Raw genomic sequence first — 23,632 nt, 5'->3', positions numbered from 1 at the left:
GACACAATGTACCCCTGACCCACATCACCCAAAACACAATGTATTCCTGACCCTCATCACCCGAGACACAATGTACCCCTGACCCACATCACCCAAAACACAATGTATTCCTGACCCTCATCACCCAAAACACATTGTAACCCTGCTCTCATCACCCGAGACACAATGTACCCCTGACCCACATCACCCAAAACACAATGTATTCCTGACCCTCATCACCCAAAACACAATGTATTCCTGACCTTCATCACCCAAAACACAATGTAACCCTGCTCTCATTACCCGAAACACAATGTATCCCTGACCCTCATTACTCGAAACACAATGTATCCCTGACCCTCATTACCCGAAACACAATGTATCCCTGACCCTCATCACCAGCAACACAATGTATCCACGATCCTCATCACCCGAGACACAATGTACCCCTGATCCTCATCACCAGAGACAATGTATCCCCGACCCTCATCACCTGAGACACAATGTATCCCTGCTCTCATTACCCGAAACAGAATGTATCCCTGACCCTGATTACCCGAAACACAATGTATCCCTGACCCTCATCACCAGCAACACAATGTATCCACGACCCTCATCACCCGAGACACATTGTATCCCTGACCCTCATCACCCGAGACACAATGTACCCCTGACCCTCATCACCAGAAACAATGTATCCCTGACCCTCATCACCCAAAACACAATGTATCCCTGACCCTCATCACCCAAACACAATGTATTCCTGACCCCCATCACCCAAAAACACTATATCCTTGCTCTCATTACCCAAAACACAATGTATCCCTGACTCTCAAAGTTGATCGGATGTGGATGTAAATTTCAGTGCATGTTTAACAACTCTATTTCCTTTTTCAGGTTTTAACAATATCATACAAATTTGGCACAATGATTGGCTGAATTTGATATGATAGTAGTGGATAACTCCGTCCAGGTTGTTCAATACCGACCTGGACTTTTGTTCATAACTGAGCTGATATTTAACTGTGACAGGCAATCACCATATTGCGCTGCCAATTGTGTGTAAATTTTAACCGGACTGATATTTCAATGACTAGAAATTCCAAAATTTATGTTCTATTATGTACCTTGTAGTGATGAAATAAGGAGAAATGAAATAGATGAAAAATACATTTTATCATAGGATTGTCATAAATATTACATGATTGAGATGAAAACTGATTCTACTTGCCTTGCTGTGCAGGGGTCCTGGAGGAAGGTCCTGGCCCAATCCCACCTCGGTAAGATTGGTGTCCACCCTGTTTCTAAGCACATAGGATCATGACTGACATGCCAAAGTTTTTTCCCCCACTTTCTACTGAAACCTTTCCTGTTGACATCATGCCGATAGCATCCAGGGCATTTTGGGGCTGATTCGTTTAAATCACCATACTTAATATATGTAGTATGTACTATTTTCTCCCCCCCCCCCCTCCACCAAGTGTGCATTTTCCTTTTTATTACTTACGAAAATCGAGGATTTTTCAAGGAAATTGGTTGGTTGCGTGTGTTATTCTGTCTGTTTGTCTGTCTGTTTGTCTGTCTGTTTGTCGCCTGTAGGTCACAATTTTAAACCGAACTTCATGCAACTTCACCACATGGTAGAGTTTGTCATTAGAAAGAAGCCTCTTGTTTTTGAGGTCAAAAGGTCAAAAAGTCAACATAGGCCAGAGGTCAATAACTTAGGTGAGCTTTCTAAATTCCTCAATTTTCATCCAATTGACTTGAAATTTGAAGAGGATTTATATTTCATGTCTCTGAATTCAACCAGACAATTATTTTTAAGGTTAACATGGACCAAAAGGTCAACTTCGGCCCAAGGTCATCAACTAAGGTGGTGTTTCTAAAATTGTCAATTTTCATCCGATTCACTTGAAATTTGAAGAGGATTTTCATTTTTGGTCATGGAATTCAACTACCAATTATTTTTGAGGTCAAATTTGTTTTATTGATTTTGCAAGTATCGTGCTCTGCACGACATCTTCTTCTTGTTATTCTGTCTGTTTGTCGCCTACAGGTCACAATTCCAAACTGATCATCATGAAACTTTATTAAGTTGTAGAGGTAGTCTCAACTGAGAATCTTATTGATTTTGAGGTCAAAAGTCAAAGGTCACCTTGAGGTCAAATTTCTGAAATCATCATTTTTCATCCGATTGACTTGAAATTTGAACAAGATTTGCATTTTACATCACTGTATTGGGAAACCAGCTATTTTTGAGGTCAAAGGTCAACTTGAGGTCAAACTCCTAAAATCATCAAATTTTATTTGAAAAATTGTCAATTTTCATCCGATTGATTTGAAAATTAAACAGCAATCACATAGTACTATCACATAGTGAAAACATAGTACTGTGAATGAATTGGGAAACCACCTACGTTTGATATCAAAAGGTCAAAGGTCAACTCAAGGTCAAACTTCTAAAATCAATTTTCAAATGAAAAATCGTCAATTTGCATCCTATTAACTTGAAAGTTGAACAGGATTTGCATAGTCCATCATTGGGGAAAGCAACTATTTTTGAGGTCAAAAAGTCAAGTCAAGGTCAAACTTCTAAAATCATCTAATTTCATCTTTAAAATCGTCAATTTTCATCTGATTAACCTGGAACTGAAGCAGCAATTGCAAAGTATATCGCTGAATTTGGAAACCAACTATTTTTGAGGTTAAAAGGTCAAAGGTCAACTCAAGGTCAAACTTCTAAAATCATCAATTTCAATCTGAAAAATAATCAATTTTCATCTGATTGACCTGAACTTTGATTAATATTGTGAATTTTAATGTGAATGAAATGGACAATTTGACGTGTCCATGGCAACCTTTGGAGAGGGGGGTGGATTTTGCAAGTATCCTGCTCTGCACGACATCTTTTTCTTGTTTGTTTGTCTGTGTTTTGATGTTTATCACCGAGAGGTCACAATTTTAAACCAATCTTCATGAAACTTCAACACATGGTAGAGTTCGTCAGAAGCAAGAAGCCTTTTGTTTTTGAGGTCAAAACAATGTCAAAAGGTCAACATTGGCCAAAGGTCAACAAATTTGTCAGACTTCCAAAATCCTCAATTTTTGTCTGATCGATGAGAAATTTGAAGAGGATTTTCATATTAGGTTCGTAAATTCAACCACCAATTATTTTTGAGGTCATCATAGGCCCAAGGTCGACAACTTAGGTGGATTTTCTAAAATCCTCAATTTTCATCCCATTGACTTGACATTTGAAGAGGGTTTGCATAACAATTCACTGAATTCAACCACCAATTATTTTTGAGGTCAACCTCAACCAAAAGGTCAACACGGGCCCAATTTCATCCGATTGACTTGAAATTTGAAGAGGAGTTACAAATTTGATCAATGAATTCAACCACCTATCACTTTTAAGTCAACATAGACCAAAAGGTCAACATAAGCCAAAGGTCAACAAGTTAGGTGAGACATCTAAAATCCTCAATTTTCATCCCATTGACTTGACATTTGAAGAGGGTTTGCATACCTGGTCATTGAATTCAACCACCAATTATTTTGAGGTCAACTTCAGTCAAAGGTCAACATAGGGCAAAGGTCAACAAGTCAGGTGAGATTTCTAAAATTCTCAATATTCATCCAATTGACTTGAAATTTGAAGAGGATATATATTTTAGGTCACTGAGTTCAACCACCCAATTGTTTCTAAGCTCAACGTAGACAAAAAGGTCAACATAGGCCAGAGGTCAACAACTAAGCTGGAATTTCTAAAATCCTCATTTTTCATCCCATTCACTTGAAATTTGAAGATTTGCATCTCAGGTTACTGAATTCAACCACCAATTATTTTTGTGGTCAACATAGGCCAAATTTCTAAAATTGTCAATTTTCATCGATTGACTTGGGATTTGAAGAGGAGTTGCATATTTCGTCATGGAATTCAACCACCAATTATTTTTGAGGTCAAATTTGTTTTATGGATTTCGCAAGCATCGTGCTATGCATGACATTTCTTATTTATTTTTTTTGTTGTTGTTGTTGTTTAGCATGCTCTTTACAACATCCATAAGTATCCTGGTTTCATGCTTATAAAATATAAAAAACTACCTGAGGAACTTGTTTACAAAATTCAGAAACTGCTGAACCAAACAGAAAGCATCCGCTAAGATAGAAAGCAGTGTAACCTGGTATCAAGGAACCTCCAAGAAAACCAGATCATTGGCAACCAACAGTCTAGGCGAGAATTTGTAATTTGTTCAGGGTGCCGGTGATAACTCGCCTACTCTTCGTTAAGGACACCGTGAGATCTCTAACGTCCACCAACTAATGCTGGCAGATGGGACGCCCAGTTGAACGTCCATCCGAGGGACGACACACACATTGACACCTCCTCCTCCCTGCAAAACACCAGGATGACAGTTTATTGCTCAACCGACATTCAAACTCAGGCTTGACAGCTCGGAAGGGAATGTGCATACATCTAGTTAAGCTATGCAGCCATCCCACAAGTATATTATAGTATTTTTATCCCGTTATTCTCACCCTTTTTATGTGTAATGACTTTAAATGGTGAGTATTGACAATCCAGTAAACGCAAAATCATTTTACCAGGATACATTTGGGAATCCTGCAAGCTAGTTGCATCATCACTGAGCTTCGGCTACGTGACTGTGTGACAATGTGGAATAGGGAGACTGGAGCACGCAATGGCCAACTCTCTTCACAGGCTTCCCATCGGGTTTTCAATTTCTGGAAGTGATTGCTACAAAACAAGGCAGCCGTCATGGTGTCCCTTCCAAAGAAAGGTGTATTCTACGATGCACCCTCCTGCCTGAAATGCACCATGGTGTCAGTTTGTCATCACATCCTATTCTGTCTGGCACTGAACCTACATTAGACATGCGACTACAGAGATGAGCACTGATGGATTGATTATTTATCAGTCTACAAATTATACTTTCAATATTACTTCACTTATCCGTTTCTTCCTTATTGAACTTTTTATTGTTTGAATACATCCATCAAATAAGCAATTATACTTTTTGTTGTTACCTCCACCACCGAAGGTGAAGGAGGTTACGTTTTCACTCCTTTCTGTCTGTTTGTCTGTCTGTTTGTGTACAGGATATCTCAAAAAGTTGTGAACGGATCTGGATGAAATTTTGTGGACAGGTTGGGTGTGTGACAAGAACAAAGTGATTAGATTTTGGTGAAGATCCGGATCCGGATCCACCTGCTAGAATTTTTTAAGTGATTCTTCACCATTGAGAGATAGGGCCAAAAATGATATACTGCGTAGCACGATTTCTCAAAAAGTTGTTGACGGATTCGGATGAAACTTGGTGGACATGTTGTGTGTGTGGCTAGGACGAATTGATTCGATTTGTGGTGAAGATTCAAATCCGGATCTGGATACGAGAATTATTTAATTTTTTAATGTGATTCTTCACCATTGAGAGGTAGGACCAAAACCGATCTAGTGCTGGAAAGCATGATATTTCAGAAATGTATTGGGCCCGATATGTTCTCATGGATCAGGCATTACGTGGTGGAGGTATGCGCTCTACCGAGTGCCCTTCTAGTTTTGTCCTATTTTAATTTTATATGTTGAAGTATGCTGCACATAAAGCTGAAAATTATTTATTCTTATTGAACTGTGGTTGACTCTCACCAGTTCAAAGAAATACATTCCAGAGATTATGTGAATTGGCAAAACAAAAATGTTTATTCAATTATTCTATTGTTTCCTCTTGATGAGCAGATGTAGCAGAGTTTTGTTCTTCCGAACATCCATGCATGCGACAATGCCCATAGCAATATGACGAATTAGAATAAAACAACTATTAACATGTAGTGTAAAGGCTGCTGTGAGTAATTCTTATACAGTTTAACACCACGAGTCGATCATTGGGGCGAAGGGTCGCTTTACATGCACAGTTGCACACGGTACATATCAAGTCCAATACAGTACAGTACTCAATGTGATTGAGCTTTATAGTGCTTCTGTTGCATTACAAAACAACGTGATTACCCTTCAAGTACTTGTCTGGCCCTCAATAGAACTAATGCAAGCTGTGGCTGATCGGACCATCTGTGGTTTCACCACTGTTCACCATCTCCATTCCCTCCAGGTCACATACACCCTTCTAGGAACCATGTCCTTGTGAAACTCCCAGAGTCTATGCTCACTGCCCACCTCCACTCCTTTGTTCTCCCACTTGTACAACTTCCTTCATCAGTACGTTCAATTCCACTCGTTCTTCTGGGGCTGCTTCAAGTTGGCAATGCATCAACACCTCGGGTCAACCTCCACCTTGACCCGTAATCTTTTTCTCCTCATGAACCCTCCCTTTGCTATCCTCATTCATAAGTAGATCGCTGTGTTTCCTTTCCTCTTCTCTCTCCATATCCTGCTTCATTCAACTCCTTCAGCACACCTGTTGCCACACTTCTCCCCACTGTCATGGTTCTACCCACTGTTACCTCACTCTTCCATTTACCTAGACTTTGTGTACAAAAATAAATAAATAAGCACACATAACCTCCTGTCCATTGGCCTAGATTTATTTTACTTCATTGAGTATATTCCACATGGCTACAATCTACAACTGGAGAGTTCATAGAACACCTTACCCCATGCAGTATTGAGATAAATATGATAATTATAATAATAATATAACTAGAGGAAAAATATTATACAACAATATAACATGGGCAGGGTCGACGAGCACTAAACTTGATTGGTCGAGATGACGTAAAATGCCGTCATATTTTGTCCAAATCCTGTGCAAAACGGAAGGGGTTTTGAAATTGGAAAGGAGGCAACTTGTGGTTTGCAGTATTCAAGTACATAATGAAAATTGAATAAAATAGTGATTTTTAACGTTACAGAAAATTACTTCTGGAAGTTTGCCACAGTTGATGCAGCATCTTATACACCACCTTGTTTAACACGTGACATTAGTTAATTGTGCGTGTTGTTTGTGTCCTTTTGACTTCTTTAAAAACAGTAAGTTTCTTGTTTGGAATGATTTTAAATTCTGATTGACTGCCAGAGAGACAGACAGAGTGAAAGACGATCTCACTCCTCTCTGTGCATGCACAATCGGGCCAAATTCAGAGCCAAAGTTCTGCTAAACCTCAGGTTCATTTTCCGTTTCATATTCCGATTCGTGTTCAAAATAAAACATTCAATTGATATTAAGTAGTTCCTGGATCATAAACTGATGTTTGTAGACAGACAGACAGACAGACAAAGAGTGAACCAATTGCTTAACCCCGCTTTTCACTTTGTGTGTGGGGGGTAATAATGAGACGAGGGAAAATCGCAGAAAATTCTCAGGCAAATCTGGGTCAGTCATTGGGAAGTGAAAGTGCTTTATTGCTCCAAATTGAAATGAAACAAGCAAAGTGAGGAAATGAGGCCAGCAGCACAACGCGATTAATGTTTATGTTTATGTAGTGAGCGGCTGAACACGCTCAATGCAGGGAATGGCATCATGCGTGTATTGAGGATACTTCGCATATGTACATGAAAAAAGTCTGCATGCATTGTCTTCAGATTAACTTACCTTTTTAGCATACAAAGTCGAGGCTCGTGGAGGAGCTAAAATATAGAATGGATCAGGAGATAGCAGAACAAAAGGGACATTATAAAGAGGGGGGGACACCAACAGCAGGGTTGAAGGACGATTAGAGGGAGACTTGGACAAATAAGGGATGTAGGGAAGAATGGGGTTGTGGAGGATCCAGGGATTGAACAAGAGGGAGACAGCGACAGACTCTCAGGAAGGAAAAACTGGAAACTTGGAAGGAGTGGGGCTTGGGAAGGGTTAATGGGGGTAGAAAATGTTATGGTTCTGGATGGGGGATGATCTGAGATGCTGGTGAACAGCTGTATTGAAGACCTGGACAGAAGATTGAGAATGAAGAGAAAGTGGAATTTGGTTCAACAGGTGGGGGGATAAAAGATAAATTATTGAATGGAGGTGAGCAGTGTTTCTGGATTTTGAGAGTTTCACCAGAAGGGGGTTGATGGTGGACTGCATGCTCCCTGCAGAAACCTGAGAGGGAGGAGGGGGGGGTGACAAAGCCTAGAAAGAGCAGAGGGTGCAAGACGAGAACAGAGGTGGTAGACAGAGAGACCACCGGCCTGTCTGCGCTGTAAAAGTGCCAGACCCAAAGACTCAGCTTCAGTACAGGAGATTCCAATGATTTTGAAAACCTTGGTTTTACACAAATATATTAAACTACATCTCGCTCTGAATGTTTGGCATAATCGGTTTAAACCGCGAATAATCGGATCAGTTTAAACCGCAAACTGCCATTGTTTCCTGTCCATCGGCCAAGATGGAGTCGAATGGTGCACAAAACAAAATCTTCTCTCGGTTGGCCTTTCTCTCTCGACTATGATCTTAAAGATTTTTTTAAAAAAATTTTGTTTCATTATTTTCCAGCTTCTCCCTTCATTTAACTATTTATTCGTTTATTCCTAGTGGTTTAAATTTTGAGACAGCTTGAAATGCACATCTTCATTATCTCTGCTTGATCGTAATTGACACTCCATGGGCCGGTCAGGCCACAGCTTGACCAAGGCTTGCAAATAAGAAGGCTCCCAAGACTGACACCACATGCTACCCTCACAAGCACATGCCATATTGCTTTTCTTGTCCAAAGATCAGTGTGGTGATGAGTTCCGAAATGTAATGAAGAAAGTTCCCGAAGCCTTTCTCGGCTGCTCCTTGGCCTCAGCCTGGGTTGGCAGCTCGAGAGGGTTTAAAACACATTTAAATGCTCGGCAGCATCCCACTCAGCAGGAACAAATTGGCTGTTCAAGCGCAATATAAGCATAGCTTATGGAAATGTTTACCATTACCATGAAGTCCATCAACATAATTTCGTAATATAAACAAATCTTGTTTTCCTTTTATTTTGTCCACTTCAGGAAGCACTAAGCAGTGAAGTCGCCAAATTAAATGTGCACATATTTTAATTACCATACAGCCAAATTATAGAGTGTTCAGCACAAAGAAGTAAATGCATGGAATGTTACACATTATAACTTTCAAAATTTTTGAGAGCCAACTGTATATATGAGAATTAATTTGATTGAAAACAATGGGGTTCTAATATTTCAGTGGGAATTCATGATATTAGGCCTATGATGTGTGAATGGGTGAGAGGGGTAGGAGGACTGCATGATGTGTGGATGGGTATGTATCATCATCATGGACCATACTCTCTGCAGAGCCTTCGTGCTGCCAAAGCAGTTACTCGGCTATAATCCTGGTCGGATCACCACTCCAGCTCAGGATGTGTTCAGTATACCGGTGATAGCTCGCATACTCTTCGCGAAGGACACCGTGGCATCTTTAACATCAATCCACCAACTAATGCCGATAGATGGGTTGTCCAGTTTAATGTCCATCCGAGGGATGGCATACACACTGTTGAATCGCCCAGTCTGTGAAACACCAGGATGACAGCTTATAGCTGGGTCAGGATTCAAACCCAGGCGAGACAGCTCGGAGGTGTGTGTGCTTATCTCAAGGCCATCCTGCCAGCCCTGATGTATGTGCAAAAAAAAAAGTATAATATGTGTGTGTGTGTGTGTGTCTGTGTCTGTGTGTGTGTCTGTGTGTGTCTCTGTGTGTGTGTGTCTGTGTGTGTGTTTGTGTCTGTGTGTGTGTCTGTGTGTGTGTCTGTGGGTGTGTGTGTGTGTGTGTGTGTCTGTGTGTGTGTGTGTGTGTGTGTGTCTGTGTGTGTGTCTGTGTGTGTGTGTGTGTGTGTCTGTGTGTGTGCCTGTGTGTGTGTGTGTTTGTGTCTGTGTGTGTGTGTGTGTGTGTGTCTGTGCGTGTGTCTGTGTGTGTATTTGTGTCTGTGTGTGTGTGCGTGTGTCTGTGCGTGTGTGTCTGTGTGTGTCTGTGTGTCTGTGTCTGTGTGTGTCTGCGTGTGTCTGTGTGTGTGTCTGTGTGTGTGTGTCTGTGTGTGTGTGTGTGTGTGTGTGTGTGTGTGTGTGTGTGTGTGTGTGTGTGTGTGTGTGTGTGTGTGTGTGTGTGTGTGTGTGTGTGTGTTCGTTTCATGTAATTCCATTTGTTTCATGTACGTGGTTGTTTTGCTTTGTTTTGTTTAGAATTTTCTTGTTTTTTCGAGTTTACTTCCAAACTATAGCATTTATAAATGCAGCCAAGACTCAGGCTGACTGAGAAAGCAGAGTGTAGATGGTTTGACAGTTGGTGTGTGTGTACGCCCCTCTCTCACCCCAAGCGCCTCCATCCACACCCGGTGGGGACGTACAATAAAGCTGCCACCGGGTGGCCTGGAACATCTGATACCTGTAAAAAATGCAGGAGGGAAGGAAAGGTTGTTCGATTATAAAGGACGTGGTTGAGAGTTTGAAAACGAGCGTTCAATGGTCCTTGCTTGAGAGCTCAAAAACGACGAGGTTGACAGTTTCCTTGGACTTGCGACTTCGTCGCAGAGAGAAGGAGCAACGCAGAAAACTGTGCTCCACATCAGCCGCATCCCATTTTGAAGACGCAACATTGGGACCGGGGCTGAGAGCTGTCCACTGGAGCTCACTTTGGGAAGGACTGAGGAGGAACTGCAGAGCGCTGGATCGTTCATTCTTTGGTCCAGCTTTCCTTCACCTTTCGCAATCCTGGATCGACAAAACCCCCTCCCGCTTGGTTCACTGGCTTGGTCCCATCTGAGTTTGTTTCTTTCCCTTCCATCTTGTACTCATATTTGTTCCTCTTTAGTGAACCTAAAGTTTTCCCTTCTCAGGCCGTTTAGATAACGCAAGTGAATTGGTTGAAAAAGAAACGGTTGTTTTTTTTTGGCCATTCGTTGGTGATTGTTCAGTGGCCATTGGTACAGTTATTTCGTTTTCCTTTCTGAATCATTTTATTCCCCCTTCTTGTGTATTTGTGTCCTTTAGTTTACTGTCGGCTGTTTGTTTGTTTGTTTGTTTGTTTGTTGAAGTTTCATTGTTGCCGACTCAAAACAAAATCCCCATGTGGTGTTAATTTAGACATAAATGGAGGGAATTACACAGGTTCAACCTGGTGACAAGAATTAATCTTGTCGGCACATCCGAGTCAAAAAGGATCCATGCCACAGCGCATGCCAATCGGCCATAACATGTCACATCTTCTCTCCATTCCTTCCTTCATCTCGTCCTCCTTCCCTCATCTCTTCCTCTCATCTCTCTGACTTTTAAATTTCTTTTTTCAGAAGCTTGATGTTGGCTTATTGGTTAGGCTGGCTGGCTTGGTATTTTAGGGTCCTCAGTTTGAGCCCTGTTGGTTGCTGAATTAACACGAGGTGGGGTTAACTCAGCCTGTCATCCTTCTGAAGTTGGTGAAATGAGTACCAGTGTACTGGTAGAGGGACACAGTACCAGTGGCATTTTAATGCCCCAGCAAAATGATAGCTACCCAACAGCCAAGCTGCCATATGCAAGAAGAAGAATAAGTTTATTTTTGACAAGGAATGGTAATTGATGACATTCCTTCCCCTTAAAACACCCGTTATGTGTTGTGGAATAGCGTAGGAGTAATACCATCTGCACATTGTCCTCTCCCTCTGTCTTCCTGCCCATTTCAATCTCTTCCTTCATCTCAATGAATTTCTCTCTTCCAGTTTTCTTCCCATTGATTGGTTGGCCAGTCCAATCTAACTTTACTGATGATGCTTTGGGTTGTAGATTCCAGGCCTGGCCAAGAAGCTTATTGTTGTCTTTCCAATAATGTCCAAAAGGCAAAAACAGCATTTCTTTAATGACCATGCATTTTGGCCTTCAGTCCAATGTGCATGTTAATTGCTTTGACAGACATACTACTGGCTTTGCTCTGCAAGTGAAAGTGAATGCTGTTCAACTTTGTCATGTTTTCATTTCACAATCAAAAAACACATGCCCAAGACTGAAGCTTTGAAATTCTGGCCTGAACACTGCCCCCTCCTCTTCCCTCAGAGGTTATTATTCCTTATTTGAAGTGAACTCTTTCCATTTTTGTTTTTAATTCCATCTAATTCTGTGACTCTTTCCCTTTGCAGATACCATACTCAGCATCATCTCCTGGAAACTATGGGGTAAGCTGTCACCCAATTATTTGTGGTGATAAGAAGATATGAGATGTCTCTTTCGAAGGAAAATTATTATTGCAAAGTACAGGGTGGGGCATTTATATCTGACACATTTGCAATCTTTCTAGCCGGAAGCAGTCTTGGCATAACTAATTATTGTTTTCTTTGTTTTACAGAAAATGCTTGAAAGTTTTTAATGATGGAGCACTTTAAATGCAATGAGCACTTTTTAATTTTTAATTTTTTTTTAAAATGCAATGAGCATGCCAATTTCACAAACAAGGTCATCCTGACAGATGAGGCACACTTTGATTTGGCAGATTTAACTCCACCAGATTTCTTCCTTTGGGGATTTCTGAAAGGCAAAGTTTATAAGGAACATCCAACATCGATCGATGAATTGAAGGCAAACATCACTGCAATCATCCACTCTATTGATCAAGAGACATTGGTTGTAGTAATGAACAATATGATGATCTGCTGTCACGAATGCACGAATTCGAAAGGGGCCCATTTGTCTGATGTAATTTTTAAGAAATAAAGAATCAAAATTGATTTTAAAAACTTGAAGTATGTGCCTATGTTGTGTAGAAATTTTATTTAATTTGGTTTAGAAACAAAAAAGTTACAAGGGTAATAAAACCATCAGATGTAATTACCCCACCCTGTAAAACTAGATAACCTTATGCACAGACACTCGTATTCATCTTGCTATATAAAACAGTATGTATTTGTCTGTCCCCCTTCATAAGGGCCCTGTCACACCTTGACGTTTTAGCCAGCGTATGGCAACGTATCAAAATGTATCTAAAACGCTGCCATACACTGAACTATTGATGTTTTTTTTCAGTTTTGGGCGTATTCATAACGAGTTGGACGTTTGCATAACGTATTAGTAACTTACACAGAACGTTTCGATAACTTATAGATAACTTATACCAACGAATGCTTAGCGTTTTGTCGGCGTTCACAACCTATGCCCAACGATAGTCTAACTTATGCATAGCGCGGCATCGTATCGCCGACGATCACGTGGTGTAGCCTATTAATAGGCTGCCGCTCAACGATTTAAATCATAACCGCACTAGAAATCGAAGTGTCAACATCACTGTCATGCCGAAGAAAAAAAAAACAAAAGAAAAAACATGGAGTCTGGAACACTGATGGGTTCCTCCTGTGTGAACCCCATTTTTATATACCAATTCCCCTAAACGCTGCCAATACACCATTATACGGTAGCTGGAAGTTAGAAACACGTTCAGTAAGTTCTGTGGTCGTCCGGAAGATGTCAAATACGTCTACATACGTTAAATATGCATTGGAGATACGTTACACATAGGTTCAAAGCACGTTACTCATAGGTTAGAAATAAGTTTCGGGTACGCTAAACATTACCTCGACATGTTTCGACTTATGAGTAACTTACAAGTAACATGTGTCAATGATTGCATAACGTGCCTACAACTTATGGCCAGCGTATGCGGAACGTGTGAGTCATACACTGGCATACGTCGAAAATTTTTGAGCATGCTTAAAATTTGTCGACGAGCTTGGCGTACTACGACGTATGCCAGCGTGCTTCAGCGTGCTCTTAATGTATACAAAACTTACCCATAACGTATTCGACGTGTGCCAGCGTTTTAGACAAATTTTTCATACGTCGGCATATGCTGGCTAAGTCGTCAAGGTGTGGCAGGGCCTTAAGGACGATTTAAGTAGGAGTTTAAAGGCCAATCCTTTAACATGACCATGTGTTCACTACAGTCTATTTTTCATGATAAAAAAACTCAAAAAACATTTTTCATAAAAGAGTGATTACGTCTCTTCAATTGGAACTGTAGATGGTGATTTGCAACTGGGCTTCATGAGCACTATACAGAAGCATTTTTTAAAATAACAATAAATACAAGGCGTAGGGAGGGGAAATTTGCTGCACGTGATGTGTAATGTGCACAGAGTAAAACGAGTGTTCATTTATGTCCGTACGATGTCTAATAAATAAAGAAGATACAAGCAAACCTGGCGCTATGTCGAGGCTTCAGACTTTGGCATGCTCACGAGGCTGTACCGTCGAAACAAAACGTCCCAGAAGATAAAATATGATCACATTTGTACATGTGGTGTTTTAATAACACTTCTTGCTACGAAACATCATATCTTCCAGTCACCTTGAATATTTTGAATTAAATAACTCCAACCCATCATTTTTGACTGGCTTATATATTAATTGGAAAGAACGCAATAAAGTCTTGCTTCAAGGAACACTTGTTGCAGAACAAAATGTTTTATAACTGATGGCACCTTTGGAGGACAATACATTTTAACAAACAAATTTCAACTCGGTATAATGAACAGCGAACTACAGATTTTTTTATTTAAAAAAAATACAAAATCCATTGAACTATTGTGGATAAATTAAGTTAAACTCTCTGTTATGGGCAGATATTTCAGTGAATGTTATGGCTAGATGGGAACTGAGGTTAACATGTAGGATTAGTTAAGTCACACTCTTTGCTGAACTCAAAAATCCAGGCTTTTCCCCCACCTCTACTCTTTCGTTCCTCTTTCTCCCCCCTTTTGTGGAATTGCTTTCTGGAGATGGTTCAATCATTCGCTACACTCCAGGACTTCAAGCAAGCATTGCACCACCATGTCATGTCATCCTCCATGCCTAACCACAATGTCACCTACCCCCATGAACCCTACCCAACCCAACCTTCTTACTTGCAGGTGACTGTGTTTCTCTCTCTCTCTCTCTCTCTCTCTCTCTCTCTCTCTCTCTCTCTCTCTCTCTCTCTCTCTCTCTCTCTCTCTCTCTCTCTCTCTCTCTCTCTCTCTCTCTCTCTCTCTCTCTCTCTCTCTCTCTCTCTCTCTCTCTCTCTCTCTCTCTCTCTCTCTCTCTCTCTCTCTCTCTCTCTCTCTCTCTCGCTTATTGTGTGCAACTCTGGTCCCAATGTCAGTACGTTGCTTTTTTACCCCCTGTCATCTTGCTCTTCCATGAACCTAGAACCTAGCATGTCAGAAACCTTAATATTGCCTCCAATTTTGACCTTTGAGTCCCTGTTGAATATACACAAAAGCACCAACCTAAAATCTGTCCAGTTCCATCTGTCCAGTAGAGGTTGTGGTAAGGTACATTTTTTTACGAATTTTTGTCTGGATTGATTAAAATAGAGAGCCATGGAAAGCAAATATCCTTAATTTTGTGACCCATTTTGACCTTTCACTCCTAAAAATCCCCCCCAAAATACTATTATCCAAGATTTTTCTATGCATCCTTATAGGAGCAAAACTTCATCTCTATGAACTCACATACGGAATGGCAAGGCACAATCTGTGATTTTGTGTTTTCCCTTTGACCCCTTATAAAGTTGGGGGGGGGGGGCGAAAATCGAAAAAATAAAAAATGATCTGTGTGTGTTGGATCAGTATACCTCAATTACAAAATTGATGAGGATTTCCTCAAAATGAAGGAATAGTATTCATTTGTAATTGTTGGAAAGAAGGAAAGGAAAGAAAGAAACAAAGCAAATGCAAAATTTCTTCTTTCCATGGAGGAGGGAAGATATAAAAATGATTAAATGTTTAAATAAATTAATACATTTGAATGATGTCACACCAATTTAATTAATTTTCGATCCATTGACCCTTCCACAGTGCAGATTTGTTCATCATAACGATACTGTACTTCTTCTCCTTCTTTTGTACACGTCACGTGGCTGCGGGTAGCACAATTTCATTGTGCCCCCTATAGGTTAGAGCAGCAATTTGTAATTTGTTCAGGGTACTGGCAATAGCTCACCTACTCTTTCCGAAAGACACCGTAGCATCTTTGATGTCCACCAACTAATGTCAGCAGACCGGACGCCAAGTTTAACGTCCATCCGAGGGATGGCACACACATTGATGAATCGCCCTGCCTGCAAAACAAAAGGATGAGAGTTTATAGCTGGGTCTAGATTCCAACCCAGGCAAGACAGCTCAGAGGGAAGTGTGTGTCCCTCTGGACTATCCTACCAGCCATGAGAATGCACTGTATCTGTTGGCATGTTGGACATCAATCGTTTAATCAAAACCGTCCATTATTTTATGCTCTATTTACATGCAAGCCATGCTTTAACAAATGAGCAAGGCCAGAACAATGCCTCTGCTTATCCACTGCTTAAAATGCCTTCTTAAAAGACACGATTAAATTATCCTACTTTTTTTCTCCAAAGAGCCTCAGGTTCACGGAAGAGCTTGTAAATGTATTACGTGTGTAGAACAAGGACGTCAGGTGAAGTGGACAAATCAACACACTATATGTGATTCTGAACCTTGGATATTATCATCACGAGGCAAGTTCTCAGATGGGAATTCCAAAAAGGCTAAACTCAAACAATCACAATGAACGTGTTGACATTGTGGAGAATTCACGATTTGAGTACAGTGCAGCACCGCTTGCACATGTTGGGTAGAAACCCATATACAGTTTGTCACATTACGTAAATACTTTTGTATGTGATCATAAACACAGATAAGAGAGAGAGTGGTCGATAGTTATGAAAATACAGTTGGACATCCAAACAACTAAAGGACCTGGTGTTGTGTTTTTCAGGCTCCACCAGGAAGTGGCCCCCCTGGGACACCCATAATGCCCAGCCCTGGAGGTGCGTATATCTTAAGAATGGATAGGCCTCACATTATTCACTCAATGGCTCTAAAACAAAACAAAACAAACGGAAAAAAACATGCATTTCAGATAATTGCTTTTGTGTATCCGCCACAGATTCCAACTCAAGTGACATGTACTCCATGATGAACCCTGCCATTCCAGGCAACCGGCCCAGTGTGAGTTCACATGCCACAAAGTGGAATGTGGATACTGACAAACGGAAAGACAAACAATAATAACAGCAATAATTGCCCTTGTGGCCCATATTGTGGCCTTTTATTCGATCTTGTGTCACCCCCTGCTCGCAGTTTCAAATGGGTCCTGGGGGCGAGGGTCCTATGGCAGGGTTGTCAGGAATGGCTGGAATGGAACCACATCCAATGAATGGCTCCTTAGGTGAGGTACTTTACATCGTGCCAGTCTGTCTGGCATTTATCAGTCGAAGGGTTGTTGTTGGACTGAAATGTTTTCGCTTTGCAAGATGAATGACGTCTTAAAATGCATTGTTCTAGGCCATTGGGTTACAGATTCTGATTGAACAAAAACAACAACAGAGCTGTGTAATCAGAGATGGTTTCAACAGCTGGAAGATATTTTAAGAGGTATCGATGAGCACAATTTATCGACACGGACCCGATTTCAACCAGCTTTGTGGTCCACTTTGCGAGAGATCACCAGGACCACTGAAAACTTAAGACCTCCACAGGGCAAATTGTTTGCATCAATTTGCTGAAGATTCAGAATGTAATAAGAGCTAATACAAATTTTATATACTCAGTAGCCAATTGCCTTTGTCCAAGCCTGTGAGGCCTTATTCACCTGTCTGCAAGCCGAGGCACTCCTGTCTGTGGTTAATAAGCGAGTTGTTTTCCATTCCTCTCACAATGGGTAAGAGACATTAGTTATCCAATTTAATGTCTTGGACTTTTGTTTAGGGTCGACCTGCTATTGGCCTGGAGTTCGACAGAGATATTTGCTTGAAATGAGGGGTTTTCAAAAGTCTGGGATTTTTACTCCTGTCCAGCAAGTGAAAGCTCCATAGTGCTCTAATATGGCCTTCAGCATCGTCTCTCGCATGCTCATAGTTGGATTATACAAAAACTGCATAAAGGTGTCATACATTTATTACGTACAAAAGTATGGCACGATTTTTGAAGCCCCTCGCTCCATGCTCCACTTATGCCTCTTCCCTCCTTCCCTTCCCTTCGCTTACACCAATCCCCTCCCAAACTTCTTGCCTTCTCTTCCCAGAATCCCATACTCATGGAATTCTGTATGAAAGTTGTAGGGACTTCTCTTACTTTTCTCAGTTTTAATTTTCTCATTTGAGACCCCACCCAACCCCCCCCCCCCTCCCCAAGCTACCTTCCATGTGTGCATAATGAATCGAAGCCCCCTAGCTTGTGCACAGACATAGCGAAGGTACAACAATAATTGACATTAGATTTTGCCAGAGTAGTGAGTGACAGGTGTGGTAGCATTGTTATAGCATAAGCAAGAATGGCATTTTGAGGGAACGAACTTGAAAATGTGTTATCGAGTGAATGTCTTCATATAACACCTGAAATTTGCCATTTCCCCTCTTTCAGGCTCTGGAGAGATGGATGGAATACCAAAAGTAAGATTCTGAATGGCACTTCAATGAAATCTTTGTTGTATTTTCTCTATATAAGGATATGTGTTCATGGAGGAGCTAAATGACAAAGGGCAGCTGGTTTGCAAACTACCACGTGGTGTTGGGGAGAGGCGGGGATGGGAGGGGAGGAGGTAGAGCTACCCAAGGAGGAGGAACACAAAATCGAGTAACAATGACCTGGAGAGGAACAAAATGCGAAAGAATCAGCATATATAGAAGATATCATGTCATAATGAGCAGCACATTGGAACACTGAAGTGATGACGAGACAATAGACACCACAAATCAGAAAACAAGGGGAGAAATTCATGCAAGTGTGCAACCAGCTTGGACTATGGGAGGGTTAACAGGTGAGGGTTTTTTGAGAAATGCATGTGACCTGGATGGAATTGGGAAGGGTAAAGGTAGGAGGGGTCAGGAGGAGTAAGGCCAGATGTAAACTTCTATAAAATAGAGAGCCCACCGACTTCCCCCTGGTATGAGAGTGACAATCGTTGAGAATCCGCCATCCTGTCTGAAGATTCCAAAGGTATGGAAGGCCTTGTTTTAGACCGCCTCAAGAGGAGCAAGGTGGGAAGCAGGAACACCAGCCCAGAGTGAGAAACAATCCTTAATGGCGTTCTGTATGAAAGTCTTATACACTGTGATGAGCTCGGTTTGGCACAGGAATGCCTTAGTGCTATGGAGAATACACAAATGATGAGTGTCCTTTCATGTCAGTTGGAGATATTATCCTCCCATGAAAGGTTATGGCAGAATGTGTGACCAAGGGGTTGTCGGGGCTGCATCTTTTCCAATGGCCGTGTAGAGAAGCGGATTGGTCAGTGTGATTGCTAATCGTTGTGGAGTGATCGTTGCTTATAGGGGATACCTCAATCATGATTTTTTTTTCCTTTTCCTCTAATTAGTGGGCTTCTCCATCCACATTTGGTGGGCAATTTGCTGTGGCACATTCTTTGAAATGCACTTAATAATTTTTATCAGTTTTTGAAAGAGATTTCATTGATCACAACATTTCATAATCCATATCATAAGGTAAAGGAAGATGATTTTTAATACCGGATACCACCCATGGTGGCGCTATTTCCACCACATGTCAATTTTGGAGTTTCGATGACATCCACGTTTGTTTGCTCCATTGTCATAAAGATATGCATAATGATACAAAGTAAGTGGACATTTACGGTTATAACTAATAAAGGTTGCTTTGGTTCATCATCTTAAAATGGAGCTCATTGAGATAAATTTCTTTGTGGTATTTGATGAGACTCCTGTGAAAATGATTTGTAACCATAAATGTCCACCACATATACACATGTCATTGTCTTCAAACTCTCCTGCTCCCACAGTCCTATTTCCCACACATTGGGTTGATAAAACGTTTTTTTCTTTCAAAATGGAGGCTCATGCACATGCTTCACAAGCTGTTTGTGATGGAATTTTTGGAAGACGAAATAAAATTGTTGAATAATTATCTGCTTGTTACTTCCCAGAACTCTCCACCGAACCTGAGCAGCCTGAGCAATGCTCCAGGCACGCCACATGATGATGGCGAGATCCCCGCGGGTTTCCTCAATGCCTTCCCCAGCGACGGGGTACGGCCCTTCACTCCCGCACGTAACTACCCTGCCTTGCTTTCCCCCCGACGCGGAATGGCAGCCAATACATTCAGTGACTTATTAGAAAGAAGGGATATTGTCTTAATGCATTCTGCCTTTCTTTGACAAGGATGGTTGATTGTTTTGATACAATGTGATCATAATCGAGTAAATCTTCAACCTTATTTGTTCTCAACATCATGGTTCATACTGTAGTCGCCTCCCTGTGTTTTCATTGGGCTCGGCAGGATATGGCCTTGTGAGGCTGTTTCCTGTAACCTCGTGTTCTGTGACGCAATTTTCCAACATTAAAAAAAAAAAAATCAAAGATGGTTTCTGGTGGTTTGGCTTGCCAGCTCACAGAAGTTAAGCTCAAGCAATCACACATACTACTGAATGAAACATAATTATGATTATCTGCATTATGTCAGGCATCATAGCTCCTTGCCACTGTGGTCACCTCTGATTCTCATTACCAAACAGTCATGCTTGAATCTGCTTCCTGATTCGATCTCTAGATATGGAGTCAGATATGACTAAAACTAAGGTTTTGATGTGGCGTCAAAAGGCAGCACTGAGTATTAGTTCGAAGGGAGTGTTAAGTTTACTATCTCATCCACATCATAGTGCCCTGATGATATGACTAGATTTTTTTGCAAGAGCATGTCTTTGTACTACTATTACACCCATGTAAGCTTTCCGAATCGAATAAGTAGGATGAGATTATGGGAGCTAAATTTGAGGCGTTCAAAAAGTTTGAGGAACGTGGTATTAGTTGACACCCTAGCACGACTGTAGAATGAAGAACTAGTCTTTCTGGTGAAGGTTAGTGTCAATCTGCGTTGGTGCACAGGTAGAACCATGGATGATATCAACAGGACATTGATTGAGGTATGCTAAACACCATTGAAAGTAAGGAGAAGCTGATGTTTCAGGCGTTAACACTTCATCAGAGCAAAAGAGGGTTGAACCCCAGCTTTCGGGCATTAACCCTAGCTTTTTTTTCTCCGGCAAAGGGTCAACACCTGAAATGTCAGCTTCTCCCTGCTTCCCACACTGGTTAACTTCCCTCAATCAACGTCCTGTTGATTTCATCCATTACCCAAGCACCACAGTTTATTGCTCATTGTAAACTTACATGTATGCTTCTTATATTCCATTAGTTTTATTAATCTGACATTGTTTGTTGTTTCAGAGTATATGCCAGAAGTTTGCAATGTCATACGATTACGGACATTACTAAAAAATATTAGCATCTTGGTTTCACCAAATTTTATGCAAAAAATGTGCCAGCTCCAAAGAAATTCCATAAACGCATTGTGACCAAGTATGGCAAATGTCTACATGGATATTCCACAGTCACCGAATGAATGCCTGACCTTAAGTGTGGGTGTGAGTCCCTTGAAGATGACCCCAGATCAGGAAAGCCAGCAGATGCGACTAGCCTGTAAAGTTTTGTCAAGGTTGAGGTATTAATGACAGAGGATTGTTGTGTTCAGATCACCAAAATGTCTACAGGACATTCTCAAGGCAGCGTTTTCGTTATCTTACATGAATAGTTGGGCCTGTCCAAGGTTTCGGCATATTTGGGTACCCTGAAACCTTTGCACTCATGATCGACAGCAACAGCTGGCAACATGTCACAAGCTTATATGCCTCCTCATTGCAGATCCAGCTGACTTTATAGTTTGTTCAAAACTTGTGATGAAACAAAGCTTCACCATCGGTATCCCAAAATCCAACTAGAATGGCACTCGGTAGACCGCATACCTCCGCCAGGCTGAACAGTTTACATTTTTGTATCCCACAGATAGGCTGGATGTGCTGAACTGAACCAAATCTAATTGTCTTGTTCTGGTCAACTAACCAACTTATCCACCTAGTTATGTCATAACTTGTCCACAACATTTTGAAATATCATGCTAAAGTACCTATCGAAAGTCGACACCCCATTTCAAAATTTTTACCTTTTGTTGCCTTATAGCCTGGAATTAAATTGCATTCAATCAGACTTTTTCTACCTTTATTTACACATCGTAACCCACAACTTCCCAGTGAAAAGCAAATTCGAGAAATTTCAGAAAATTAATTTAAAATACAAAACTACAGTAAAATATCTTGGTTAGATAAGTGTCCACCCCCCTTATCATAACAATTGTAAATTAGTTCAGGTGTAACCAATCAACTTCAAAATCACACACCAAGTTAATTGGCCTCCACCTGTATTAAATTGTAATGATTATGATTATTTCAGAATAACATCAGCTGTTTGTGTAGGTTTCCTCTGCTGGGTAGTGCATTTCACATCAAAGACTCAACCATGAGCACCGAGGAGCTTTCAAAAGACCTCCAGGGTAAAGTTGTGGAAAGGTACAGATCAGGTCAGATATGGGAGCATGTGCTGGAGCAGTGTGTCACTGCATACACTTTCCACCAGTACTCCAGGGACATCTGTCTGGCCATCCCCCAGGCAGATGCCTGGCCCATTCCCATCTCCTTAAGATGCCGATCAACCTGCTGCAACCACGAGGCATGTGGTCGGCCTATTGGCCTCCTCCACTCACGAGGCTCCCTCGCTGAGAGAATCCGGTGAGCAAGATCAGCGTCAGAAAAACAAGCCACATGTCAATACAGCCGCAGCTGATGCTCACGAATATGCAGGTAGCAAATCTCATTTGTGTCTCTCTCAGCAATCGCTCATTGGACACAAAGTCTGACCAGCGATAGCCAAGGATTCTCCAGAGACCTGGTACCAAAGGAATTAAGTCTCCATCTCAGATCCTTGGTCAGAGTCCAAGGCTCACATCCGTAGAGCAAGACTGGAAGCACCAAGGACCTGAAGACTCTGACTTTCGTCCTCCTGCACAGGTATTGACAGCGCCACACCCCATGATCCAGTGAATAAATCACTCCCCGGGCCCGACCCAGACGTCTATGGGCCTCTGGCTCACAGCCAGCAGAGACATAAATATCACTGTCAAGGTAAGTGAATCTCTCTGTGACATTAACATCCTCACCACAAACAGGTACAGACAAGATAGCATTGTCCAAGATGTCATTGAAAGCGTGGATGTTCATTTTAGCCCAGGAAATCTGTTATCCCAGCAGCTCCAATTCCTCAATTAGCACCTCGAGGACTCCCAAAAGGATATCGAGAGTCTCCGCAAATATGACTGCATCATCTCCAAAATCAAGGTCAGAGATCTTGACATTCCCAAACGATGCACCGCAGCTTGATCTCTCCGACATCCTCCCCAGAATCCAGTCCATACAAGTGCTGAAAAGTGTGGGGGCCAGTACACACCCCAACGAACTCCAGCAACAACTGGAAATAAGTCAGAGATGGTACCACCACATCTCACAGCACTCTTGGTACCAGAGTAGAGTTCAGACATCAGATTGATCAGTTTTGGTGGCACCTCACGAAGACCAAGAATCCTCCAGAGGTCATCCCGATTCCCTGGATTGAACACTTTACAGAGATCAACATAAGCTGCAAGCAGCCCCTGCTGAAGCTCTCTTCTGCGTTCAGTAAGGACCCAAAGGCAAGGATACAGTCAATCGTTGACCTCTTTGGTGTAAAGCCTTACTGCTCTGTGCGATGGTGCTCAAGCAAATGGTGGTGAACCCTATCAAGAATTATCCGAGCAAAGACCTTGCCCTGCACTGAGATCAGCG

The 23,632-nt window shown here is 41.5% G+C and overlaps 1 protein-coding gene across 3 annotated transcripts in view; it reads left to right on the top strand.

Moving 5' to 3' along the window:
* The window catches only part of LOC147025110 (single-stranded DNA-binding protein 3-like), a 164,862-nt gene that overhangs the window by 134,829 nt on the left and 6,401 nt on the right, over window positions 1-23,632 (top strand). The window contains exons 10-16 of one of the 3 annotated variants that reach the window (XM_085885723.1): window positions 1,223-1,259; window positions 12,037-12,072; window positions 16,664-16,715; window positions 16,835-16,896; window positions 17,029-17,116; window positions 18,310-18,338; window positions 19,850-19,951. In XM_085885723.1, the coding sequence (XP_085741849.1) occupies window positions 1,223-1,259; window positions 12,037-12,072; window positions 16,664-16,715; window positions 16,835-16,896; window positions 17,029-17,116; window positions 18,310-18,338; window positions 19,850-19,951 (406 nt within the window). Of the gene's footprint in view, window positions 1-1,222; window positions 1,260-12,036; window positions 12,073-16,663; window positions 16,716-16,834; window positions 16,897-17,028; window positions 17,117-18,309; window positions 18,339-19,849; window positions 20,283-23,632 lie in introns of those variants that run through there. The other 2 variants (XM_085885725.1, XM_085885724.1) reach the window with 2 other exon arrangements.

The sequence above is a fragment of the Eptatretus burgeri genome, chromosome 6 (genome assembly GCF_056783735.1).
Source record: "Eptatretus burgeri isolate ZD-2024b chromosome 6, Ebu_testis_v1, whole genome shotgun sequence".
NCBI lineage: Eukaryota > Metazoa > Chordata > Myxini > Myxiniformes > Myxinidae > Eptatretus > Eptatretus burgeri.
Note: the sequence above shows the minus strand (reverse complement) of the source record. Positions and strands in the feature narration are given on the sequence as shown.